At 37.2% G+C, this 12941-nt stretch overlaps 1 protein-coding gene across 2 annotated transcripts in view; it reads left to right on the plus strand.

The window, feature by feature from the left end:
- Window positions 1-12941, plus strand: part of SRPX (sushi repeat containing protein X-linked) — a 59349-nt gene that overhangs the window by 34568 nt on the left and 11840 nt on the right. For both annotated transcript variants that reach the window (XM_075196435.1, XM_075196437.1), the window contains 2 exons: window positions 3244-3435; window positions 5865-6041. In XM_075196435.1, the coding sequence (XP_075052536.1) occupies window positions 3244-3435; window positions 5865-6041 (369 nt within the window). The remainder of the gene's footprint in view (window positions 1-3243; window positions 3436-5864; window positions 6042-12941) is intronic.

A 12941-nucleotide genomic window follows, 5' to 3' on the forward strand; every position in this document is an offset into this window, starting at 1 on the left:
TATTTGTATTTGTTTTGTTTTCTTGCACATTGTTTTAAAGCATATTTATCTTTCTTTATTTTCCATTGAATTTTATACATAAATGTGATAATCAGCTGTATACGAGTATTGATTTGGATTGGCTCTACGTCTAGAGAAGATAAAAGTGTGACCTGTTTGACATCCGCCAGTGGTTTGTACATGGCAGTTACATCAATGGGGCACAAAAAGTATTAGAGTATGTTTACTAATACTCGCTATCATTTTTACATGTGCTCAGAAGAGCTATTTATTTATTGTCAATAGTTATTTCTTTGAAACCTCATGTTAGATATAGCATTAGCTGTTGATCTTGGCACTTATTCTCACCGTAACAATGTAGCTTGTCCCAAAACAATAATTTTATCCTCAATAGCTGCTTGAAGAAATCCTCAGGGAGCCATTGTAGGCACATTTTTTTCTTCTTTGTCTTGGGTCTCCTAAGCATAAAATGCTGCATAGTAGTTGATGTGCATTTCCTGAGCGGCACAAGATGCCTCTATTTTTCATAGATGTTACTAGACAGTGCGTTCTGCTTACATCATGGTGTATGCCAACTCTCTCGGCACATGCCTCTGCAAACTGAAAGTGCACCTGAATGGGCACACTGTGCAAAAGTGTTAATGTCACATCAAAGCCCAACCTCCTACCCCTTTACAACCAAACCTTTCATTAAATAAAATATTTCTGGCTTTTTCCTAAAGTACTTCCCAGTTTAGCCTCATTTAGGTGTTAAATTAATCATAAGATTGAAGGGATATCGTGACTGCTTTTATTATGTGTCACTTGTGTGTTTCAGTGATTATTATTAATGATGTTATGCTAGGTTGAGGTCCAGAAAGAAAAAGTGAGGTGTCGTAAGCAGGTTTAAGACAGTGAGACCAGCTATTTATATAAATGCAGAGTATTATTACAGAGCTTACAGTAATGTTATATGTATAGCGAAAGAATTGATTCTGTATAAACAGATGAACCACAATATTGTGGTTCTGGATGCAGAGGACAGTTGGGCTGTGGTGCATTGCAGGTAGATCAGTTAACCAAGAGGACGGGATAAAGACCCTTGGTAACGGAGATTCATATTAATGTTACATTATTATTATTATTATTATTATTATTATTATTATTATTATTAATGAGTGTTCAGGGGATCAAAGGGTGAGATTTTCCACTTCTACTATTTTCACATGAGGTGGTTATGCTTCTAAATCCCATTTCAAAGTTTGTATTGATATCAGCAATTATTCTAGCACAAAGGAGGATCATTTTGGCTCTTCACTGCTTAATAAATAGAACCTTGAATCTCTTTCCAATGGGCCTCTAATTAAGGTCAAACCCCAAATTTGTGAGGTAAGGTGTCAACCGGAACCAGGTATAATTTAGGAATTTTATGTGTAACAAAGATTAAAGGTAATATTCGTGGAGGAAATGTTATGAGGGAGACAACTTATCTGTGGCTGCCCAAAGTTTCAAAGTATATCTAGATGAGAGGAACAGTTCCAACAGTCATGTTCAGGGGAGACCCAAATGTAAAACAGAGTGTGTGCTTCATTACTTATTTACCCAAACTCAATGGTTGTTTGAAGGGAATCAATGTCTATGGCTGCCCTGCCATAGGCTTCCAAATTAGAGAGTGTGATTCCGTGTATCACTTTTGTATCTTTGAAGCTTTGTTTTACGTTGAACAAAGTGTACCTATAAATTCATCTGATTAAAAGTATATAAGGATCCGATCACCAACAGCTCAGAGGTTCTGCAAAGACCAAGTACCTTGATTCCTCTGGGATTTGGAAATAGCCATGCATGCCCCCTTACAGCAAGGAATGCCTCTAAAAATGCACCTCTTTTTCTCATTACAATTAAATTGCTCACAAAATTAGTTCTTATTTGTGCACTGCTCCACAAAAGTGAGTGCATTGATGTGCCTACTCCATACTCTGCAAGGAACGTTCTCACTCCGCACAACTCCTCCGATTGGCTAATTGAAAACTTCTCCTCTTCTGCAGTTGTCACTATGTTGGTCATTAATTGATTTTGGAGAAAGGTAGGCACACTTGCACAAGTCAAGGCACACAATACTACCACAGATAATTTGTACTGAACCTCAACTGTTTTCTGCTTCATAAATGACACCCATAGTTTTGTTCCTCAACTTCCTGCGTTTATTTCCTGCAAGCCAGATGTGCATCAGATCTGATTTATTGGCTCCAGTGAGTTTGGCATACACTCTGAGAAACAATAATAGTTACTTTGATCACTCATCCTTCTCTTAATCATCAAAGTAGCTGAAATGTTCCTGTTAACATAATATTTATCGTCATACAGTCAGTGTATCCTTAGATAACATTTAAGTATTCTATACACCTCAAATAATTTTGTACATATAAAAGCAAACCGCATTAATTTAGCTATAATTCTATTCTTTAAAATATTATACAGAAAGACTAAGCCAATAAGACACAAAAAATTGACGATTTCCCATTTTAAGGACAGTCGTCTAAGTTTTTGTTATCGATTTTGGCATTTAAACTATTAATATCATTGGGTAATTTCTGCAGTTGAAGTAAAAGTGAGCAAGCTGTGACTCTCCAGCTATTGTAGAACTGTAAGTCCCAGCAGGTCTGACCAGGCCTTATCGCACCAAGCTGGTAACTTCAGAAGTCCAGTGTTTGCCATTGGCTATGTAACAATATGGAGACCATTGGGCACACTTTAATACTAAGGATCCAGTTGTTTACTCATTATATAAAATTAATTATTTTGAGTACAACTACCCTACTAATTACCATAATTTGTACTGTGTCTCTACAAAAGGTTAAAAAGTTAAATACAGCATTTAACCCCATTGATTATTATAACTCACCTACAAATTGTGCACATTAATTATTTGATTGTATTGACTGGATTTGTTTTGTAGGTTATTTAAATGATTTGATTTCACAGATCTTCCAAATCAAAGAATATTTCAAAAGTTTTGTTTAGGTGATTTAAAAATGGCCATGTAACCCGTGGTATTTCTTATACTTCTGAGCGGATAAGTTATTATGAAAAAAACATTTGGAAAAGTTAAAGAAAATGCCAGTTTTATTTGTTTTCAACAAATGGCAAAGGAATTTAGCTCTTAATTTAACTTCATTTTATTTTGAAAAATATTTGTTTTGTTAGGTTTGACATCCAGAAGACCTCTTCCCTTATAAAACAATTGTAAATATTCTTTTCTGACAGACACCCCATGGTGCGCTCCAATCAAAGTAAAAAATGGCCATGCCACTTGTACCAGTCCTTCCCGTTCCTACTATAAAACTGTGAAAGGGACACGGTGCAACATCTACTGTCAAAAAGGCTATGAGCTAAGTGGTGCATCTGAAGTTCTTTGCCAGCCGGATAAACGCTGGTCTGGCAAGTATGTATGCAAGCGTAAGTATCTATGTTTGTCTTTCTGTTTTGCTTTTAAATAGCAAAATGGCTATAAGGTTTGAAATAAGTCTTATAATTGTACAGTTTTGTCTTGGTGTCTTTTGATTTTCAGTACTGCTGGAACCTTACTATCTAAGTACCCATGCAGAGGCAGGTTAATTCTTAGGCACAGTCACTTTGCTTTCTCATAATCCGAACCTGTACTTTCCAAAACAGCTCTGACCCACAAGACCTTTGTAGTTGTGCTGTGGCTTCTGGCACCAAGACAATAGCAGCAGATCCTTTAAGTCCTGTAGGTTGTGAGGTGGGAACTCCATGGCTTGGACATGTTTTTCCTGTACATCGGATTGAGATCTCGGAAATTTGGAGGCCATGTCAAAATCTTGTACTCTTTGTCATGTTCCTCAAATCATTCCTGAACATTTTTGCACTGTGGCAGGGCGCATTACCCTCTGCCATGAGGAAATACCGTTGCCATGAAGGGGTGTTCTTGGTCTGCAACAATGTTTAGGTAGGTGATACATGTCAAAGTACCATTCACATGAAGGTTCCAGGTCCCAAGTTTCCCAGCAGAACATTGCCCAGAGCATCACACTGCCTCCACCGGCTTCCTTCTTCCCATTGCATCCTGGTGCCATGTTTTCCCCAGGTAAATGACGCACACGCACCCGGCTGTCCACATGATGTAAAAGAAAGCATGATTTATCAGAACAGGCCACCTTTTTCCATTGCTTCATGGTCCAGTTCTGGTGCTCACATGCCCATTGTAAGTACATTCGGTGGTAGACAGTTGACAGCATGGGCACTCTGACCAATCTGCGGCTACGCAGCCCAATACACAGCAAGCTGTGATGCACTGTGTGCTATGACACCTTTCTATCATAGCCAGCATTAACTTTTCATCAATTTGTGCTGCAGTAGCTCATCTGTGGAATTGAACCAGATGTGCTAGCCTGTGTATCCCACATGCATTAATGAGCCTTGGGCGACCATAACCCTGTTAACGGATTACAGGTTGTCCTTCCTTTGACCACTTTTGGTAGGTACTAACCAAGGGCCACCTTAACAACATTATGGGCCCCCGGGCAAAGGAGTGCAGTGGGGCCCCTACCTCTATATATGTGTATCATATATATATATATATATATATATATATATATATATATGTATATAGATAAAGGATTATTTATTTTACTTAAGAGCCCTGTCTATGGGGCCCCCTTGCCTGTGGGGCCCCCAGGGCACCTGCCCATCATGCCCAATGGAAGAGATGGCCCTGTACTAACCAGGGCATGCAGAGAACAACCCACAAGTCCTGCCGTTTTGGAGATGCTCTGACAACACCATCTAGCCATCACAATTGGGCCCTTGTCAAAGTCCCTCAGATCCTTACGCTTGTCCATTTTTTGTGCTTCTGTTATGCACGTTTTGTCTCTATCCAATATCGATTGTCGAATCTCGATTTGTGTTTCGACAAATATTTATTCTCACAAAGTAGCAGAATAATTCAAGCAAAATAATAATAAGTACAGCCGTTACTTAACGCAAGCGCTCTGGATCCAGTGAACAGTCATTCAGGTCTGAAGTCTGTGGTCAAAGGTGACTGCCCACTTGATGAAGAGCTCCTTCTTATATGCAGTCAGAAATACAGTAAAACAAAGCAGATGACATGGCTTGCTTCTATTGGTCCAGGTTTCAGGAAGGTCCAGGATGTTGCAGGTCATAGGCTAGTTCAAACCAAAATATTCAAAGGTGGGGGTCATCTCTCCAGGGGATGTGCTCTGACTTTCCCGCCAAGAATTCAGTCTCAACTAGTCTATTAGCATTTTAGTATTACCTTAAACATTTATTCCCTAACATCGCTAACTAGAGTATGCAATGTGCGATCTCTTTGGTGAAGGAACCACACACTTGCTGATGAATAGGGGATCCAAATGATACCAGATATGACACATTTCCTTTAACCTGAACCATATGTTTAACTAACATGCATATAACGTATAATATTACACATAAATACTACTATATTTCGACATAAATAATTATGTGTTGCAACTACAATTAATGTGTACTATTTACAAATGTGCGTATTTGTGCGAATGTGTGTAAAAACTGTTATACCGTAGCGTGCTCTACACATCTTTTCAGACAAAGACAACCAAGTTTGCTTGATATTAATTGAAATTACTTTATCCAATTTGCTGACTTCGACACTTCCAACACATCAACTTCAAGAACTGACTGTTCACTTAGTGCCTAATATATTCCAACCCTTGGCAAGTGCTATTGTAATGATATAAGCAATCTTATTCACTTCAGTAGTCAGTGGTTTTAATGTTGTGGCTGAGCGGTGTATAATACTCACATTAGTATATTTGTTTTATCTAAACTTATATTAAAAAAAATTGTTTTTTCTGTGCTAAATTTAGAAAAAAGATGTCCCCCTCTCACAATGCCAGAACATGGAGGATTCAAATGCTCAGATGGTGCCTACTTTAGCTCCAGGTGTGAATATTACTGCTCACCTGGGTACCAACTGAAAGGGGAAAGAATTGTAACTTGTTTGGATAGCAAGTCCTGGACCGGGAGACCAGCAACTTGTGTGGGTAAGATAATCACATACACAACTTAATATTTATGTAAAAAGAAAAATGAATTTGTGAATATGTTGTTAATAAGAATAATGTTTATTTAGTCTGTACATATTTTTCATTGTGGTTGAAATTTTTCTTTAATAAACAAACGTGAATGTGAAAAATCATCTTTACAATTGTCTTCATATAATTAAAAGAATAAAAAGACTTAGAGTTGCAAATGACAGAAGGTTTCATAAACTTATAAATATATAAAAAATGACTATATAATTTATAATATTCATATACTCGCGATATTTCTTGATAAATATGAAATAAACAAAAAACTAACATTAGACAATTACATTTCATTTTTTTATGTTTACATTTTCTATTAAAGCCACCTTAATTTTGGTGTAGTTCTTAAAACTTTACTTATTTTGGATGTTACTGAACATTGGTCACATTTTTTAAAGCCAGTTCTCATGTCATTTTCTTCCTGAATTTAACATTCCTTTAAAATATTGTAAAGAGAGAGAAATTTTACAACATCATTTTTGTGAATTCCATCCACTATGAGAGAAGACTTGAAATTGTCAATGCATAAATAATCGAACATGCAGAAAACTAAAATATATTCTTAAACATGCTGATATACAAGGTTTTATACTGTATAAGATGTGACACTTCTCGTCTAATTTTCATTATCTGAATGCTGGGTTTCACTATCTGTCATTAATATGTTTATTGAATTATTGAATTTGAGTACACTGAATGCTCAGATGCCTATTGGTCACTTCCTGTTGGAAACGGTAGTTACCTCTGTTTGTCTAGTATACACAAGGGATATTGAAATATAAACATTTGTAATGACATCTGTTTGATAGGAACAATATTGGATAGTAAATAACATCTGCTATTTGAGCACATCCCAGGAGTCTAGATTAAAGGTCAATATTGGTTGCATCTGAAAACCCACATTGCAAATACTTTGTAGATTAGTTTTTTTGATATTTTTCTTTTTCATTCTATTGATCTTTGTATAAAAGACAACAATTAGGACAACTTTGAAGCCCTGTACCTCTTACTGGTGCCAGTGTGCCACCATGATGCCCAATATTAATCTTATCTAATTAATTTCACCAGCAATACTGCAGCACGTTTGGTCAGCCTTCTGCTATGTCTTCAGTAGGAGTTACTGATAAATATGCTTAGTCCTTCATCTGGGGATCTGTATAAATATTAATGTGAAATTACACTTTAAGACAAATATATTCCTGTGTTTTGGGGCCTGATTCATTAAGGATCTTAACTTGCGAAACTTCTTATTTCAGTCTCCTGGACAAAACCATGTTACAATGCAAGGGGTGAAAATGAGTATTCTTTTTTGCACATAAGTTAAATACTGCCTGTTTTTTCATGTATTTGTACACTGAAATTTAAAGTTGATATTTGTGTGCTACATAAAAAAACAGTCAGTACTTAACTTATGTGCAAAACAGAATAGTAATTTGCACCCCTTGCATTGTAACATGGTTTTGTCCAGGAGACTGAACTAAGAAGTTTCTCAAGTTAAGATCCTTAATGAATCAGGCCTTTGGTTCTTATTCCAAAGGTTATTATTTTGGTAATGCTAAGCAAATATTCTACCTTGTTTCATAGTAATGCAGCCACTGAGGACATTGCTTCGAACAACAAATAAGGCAGCTCTCACAGATATAAATAGATATATGCACAGAAACTATATCTTCTGCGGTATAATATATATCAATATCTGAGGGTTTGGTTGGCCGCTATTGTCCACCATTGGTTGCTGTGGGTTACAGCACATTTTATTCACAGGTTCCTATGCACTAGTTTTCACAATTGTCTCAATGTTTTTATATCCTTTTTGCGATGATTTGTTTATAGAGACATTCAATATTTAAAAATATTTCTAAATTTCAAAAATGTATTTGTCGGGAATTTATTTCATTGTGTCAAGATAATGAAAGCTAAGATGTAAGATGTTTTATATGTATTTTATCATCTGTGCAGAGGTAAATAGTGCAACTATTCACATAACACTTTCACAAGCAACATTGAGCCAGGGTAAGGAAATAGACAATATATTATGTTTTATGGGCTATTTTTTCTTTAAGGCTACTGAAAGTTTAAGAAAAGATTCTATCCTGAAGACTATCTCCTTTAATGTGTCAACGTGTATTGACAAGTCGTGTGTCCAACCCCACATAATTTACAGAACGTGTTAGACAGCATATCTTCCATAATGTACTGTGTTTGCCAGTGTCAGCGAGGTGATGGAATCTGTGAGACAGAGAGAGATTTATGAATATCTAGCAAATTGTCTACATGTTCAACTCTAGCTGTGCATCTCCAGCCTACAGTAAATTAGGAGAAAATGGACTTGCTATTAAGCTGCATGTTGTTAAGCAATTATTGTGTCATCATTAAATCTGTTTTACTGTGGATACATTGCTAAATAGCCCAGTGGTTAAATGCACCTAACAATCACATTGCAAGTATTCCTGGAGACTCTGTTTTAAATCCCAGTGTCAGCTTCTTCCCTCAAGTCATAGGCTGTAGTAAGTGTCATTTGCGTTCGGACATACAATTGCTTTTTGAGGATGCACAGAGCTAGTTCTCACAAGATGCGCCATGCAAATATATTTATGTCCAAACATGAATCAGGCCCTTTATGCTGAGATTATGAATTTATTGAGAGTTGTGAATTCTCTCAGCCTTCACTTTCACATACCCATGTGACTCTCTGAAGTGTAATTAAATGGACCATATAAGAAGACTAATTCATTTTATACTACTCACTCTGAGAACTACACCCCCTGAAGAAGTCCCCAGGTGTTTATTATCTTTGCTGTATTGGGTCCCTGGATGCTTCCTGTGTTCCTATGGGGCAAGAGGAACATTAGGATTTCATCTATCCTTTGTCTCATTCAGATAAGCAGACATTTTAATTGTTTTATGCACATGCATTATATATTGATATTATTAAAGCATTTTTTTTAGCATTCACTGCACTATGGTATGGCTCAAAGCAGGGGTGCGGAGAGAGGGGGTACTAAGTGCCGGCTCCAGGGCATGCCTGCATACCCAGACTTTTGTTTTTGCTGTTTTTCATTTTTCAGACCTCAGCAATTTTTGCTGCCGAGAAGTGGAGGGAGTTGGGGGTGCGGGGTCCAGATGGGGGGGCTGTGGTGTTGTGATCTCTGTGTCCTCCAGGTTTCATACTGTTGTGTGCCTACAGCTGCTGCTCTTCGTAGGGGGTCACGCGAGTGATAACATACAGGAGGAATAGTATAAACATACCTCTTTTTCAATAGCAAAACATCCAATAAAGGTCTGATGATATCTTAGATACCTACTATTGATTCAGCAACTGGTGCATTACTGAATCACACTTTCTGATAGGTTAACAGAACCTCACCCACATCTCACCAGGTCTGCGCATAATAAAGAGCTAAAGGGTCCATGACATATTGTTGCACCAATCAATGTATATTTAAATTTAGTAAAATACAAAAACAGGCACATAGCATCATTTGCATAATATGTGTGTGATAATATGCCAAATTGCTTCCTCTTCACTATGTGATAATAGTCTGGTTCTAATGTTCGTCTTCCTAGGGAATCCAGCCCCATGCTAACCAGTCTGGTTTGCTTGTCATTATGGCAAAAGGACCCCAAGTCGTGGGTTCCCCTACATTAGTGCCGCCAGACCCCACTGGTAGAGCCTAGTGCTGGTACTAGTAAAATCACTTTTTGTCACCCTGATTGTCCTACTACCGGCCTAGGCTGGCATCGCTAGGGTTAAACTGCGCTGTTTTTTTTTTTTATGTATTAACATTTTCTATTGTATTGTGACAGGGGGTCTGGCGGCTGGTGCTGACATTGTCATTTGAATGTCGACATTGTGACCGTCTGACCTGTTGTCACAATGTCGCCGTCTCAGCCACGAGACACACTGAACCTGTTGACATTTTTGTCTGTCGACATTTTATTGTCAACAATCTAATTGTTGACAGGTTCAGCATCGACAGATCGTACCCGAACCAGTATGACAATATAAACATAGCCAACTGTATTTATTATACTGAGGCTGTGATAAGATAGTAAATGAGTGTATAAAATATAACGGATACTTCCCAATCTGTCAGCACCATGACAACCAGTTCAGGGCTGCAATCAGGGGGTTACTACAATTAGGGGACCGCACAGTAAAATTAGCGGTAGCGAGCGTCAGACAGTTCCTATGTTCAAGCAGACATATAATTAATGCCCGGTCTGCTACAGATACTGAGGATCTCATGCAGCATGGTATCATGCCTCCATGCACTAGCCTGGTTCTCTCTCAGTTCTTTAATTTGTCCCGTCTACCAGGAGATATGCCCCGTTCCGGTGAGCAGGTGTCACACACTTCTGCCAATAGAGCACGTGGAAGTGAAAGGGTTTTTTTTAGTGCAGGGGTTGGCCTAGCACTTCTCACACACTAGGCATGCTCCCAAAGACACATAGTCAGACCTTCAATGGTGTGGCCACATCCCTTTGACAGCAGAAATCTCTATCATAGTTGTCTATGGAGGGGACCCCAAGCTGCACCATGGTCTAAAATTAGGTCCTGGTTGAAGGTGATAAGGTCCATCTCAGTGGGTTCCTTAATTAGATGTGAGATGATGCTGCTGTAATACCTACCTTTAGGTGAAAGATCTGGGATTGTATCTGAAAAATGTGTATATGACTGAGATAAGCTCGTAATTTATTATGGTCTGGAACAAGGCCATTTACTGCACTGTTGTGATTTGGGCACAGTGATATTTTATTTACATACCCCTCCATTAGGCAACACTTATTATTTTCATTTAAGGTTTCATGTCACTGTGGAAACAAGAGATGTTACTAAGCATAGCTGCCACCCTGTTTCGTACATGAGGGGATAAGAAAGGACATTTTTCTTATAGTGTCACTGTCTTATGATTTCCATTTAATTGTTTTAATGAGGATATTACATATCCTCATTAAAACAATCCAGATATTACATATCCGGATATTCAAGACTATATATTTTAGTCTTGATTTAGCATTTTCAATGTATTTTAGCACCTATTAATTAATTTAGTATGCCTTGCAAAGGGCCCTAATACTAATAATACATCAAATGAAAAGAAAAAGAACAGTATTATCCATAATTATATTTGTAGGCGTGTGTTACTGGACACTTACCACTAGATGGTGGTAGATGCATTGCTTTCAGGTTGAACTACTTCAACACTCCCATAAAGCTGTGAAGATATTCGTTACGTTTACTTAGATTTTTTTCATTCAACTAATAAAGTTTGATTACCGTACCATCGACTTGGTCTTGTTTTGATGACATTAGTCATGCATGTAACTTAATTAAAAAAAAATAAATTAAACTGGGATAACCATTTATGAACCTAACTGAAAAGTAAAATGTCTACTCATGATTATTGTCCTTTACTTAACTTATAGAGAAAAACAATGCAACCCAACAGAGCATTCAGTGCCCTCCGCATAACTGTCCTGTTATATGTGTTCCTGATCATAGAAGGGAGTCGGCTAATCAGGTTGCAGCCCAATTAGTTTGTTACATTAATGTGTTATGTAAACAGTAAGATTTGTCATTAAAATAGTTATCTTCAAGGGCTAGTGCAAGTATTAAATAGAGGAGTTTCATAGTTTAGCTTTCCCCAAAATATTTATATTTTACTTATAAACATAATCTACATATACTATATTCAGTATGTATATCAACCATTACATATACGTCCTGCTGCAGAAAAGATTACAAATCAAACTACCCTGCAAAAGGATGTTAGTGCTATTGATTGTAGGGTGCTAGAAATGGTAGTGCAACAGTTGTTCTTAAGATTGGTCTACAGGGTTATTCATAGGCACCTGCATTCACTAACCCCTATGCTTGCCTCTAATATCAATTTACATTCCACTTAAATAGTTGTAAAATTGAGTGTCCCAATTCGATTGGATCTGATGGTTGCACAAATTAATAGTTACTGCTTGTCTCTTCATTTTTTCTGTACTGTGGTGCAAGGTTCTTGTGAGCTCTAGCGAGTGTCTCTATAGCGGGCCCTTACTGTTGTGCCCTTCATAAACCAGTCTGAGCATAAAAGTTCCGGGAAAGGATATAAAACATATTACAGGTGCTTATCTAATATATAAATGTCTAGTGGCGTGTGTTAGTCTGTCTGTGTGTGTGTGGAAAAAATAAAACCGAGCTACAGCGCCACCTGCTGGGCAGAGTTATACACTGACCTACTAAATTCTTAGTGTGTGTGGGAAAAAAAATTCAGAAAGGGCTGAAATTTGGTATACTAAGATGTTTTTATTTTGTTAATTTAATTTGTTAATTGTTAAAAGTGTTTATAAAGATTTTAAAAATATATATATATATTTCTTGAAGGAGAAGTGACAGTTGGGAGTGGTTGGTGGTTGCCGGGGGTGACAGTGGGGAGTGGTTGGTGGTTGAGGCCTGGGCTATGGCCCAAATGCATGACAAGAACCTTTTTAACACCTTAAGTAGCTTGATTTGACTAGAATGCATGAGTATCATGCACGGGTTAACTTGTAGTCATACACTTAGTGAATGATCTCGAAATTGTTAGTTCATCATAATCAGGATTAAAGCAACTTTGTCTTTTACGTTGTACACTTGCGAATGTTCATATTAGTTTGTTTAATGCAGACGCACCTTCTGATAACAAAACTTGAGAAATATACGTTTCGAAACTTGCTACTATTTAAAAAATATTTTTTTTGTATATATATATATTAAACTGAATCTCTTAAAAAAGCCTAAACATTCATAATCCGTAAACCACTTGGGAATCCCTTACCATGACATTATTTTTATAAATAAAATGCACTCTAAAACATTAC

Source organism: Mixophyes fleayi, chromosome 2 (assembly GCF_038048845.1).
Source record: "Mixophyes fleayi isolate aMixFle1 chromosome 2, aMixFle1.hap1, whole genome shotgun sequence".
Taxonomy (NCBI): Eukaryota; Metazoa; Chordata; class Amphibia; order Anura; family Limnodynastidae; genus Mixophyes; species Mixophyes fleayi.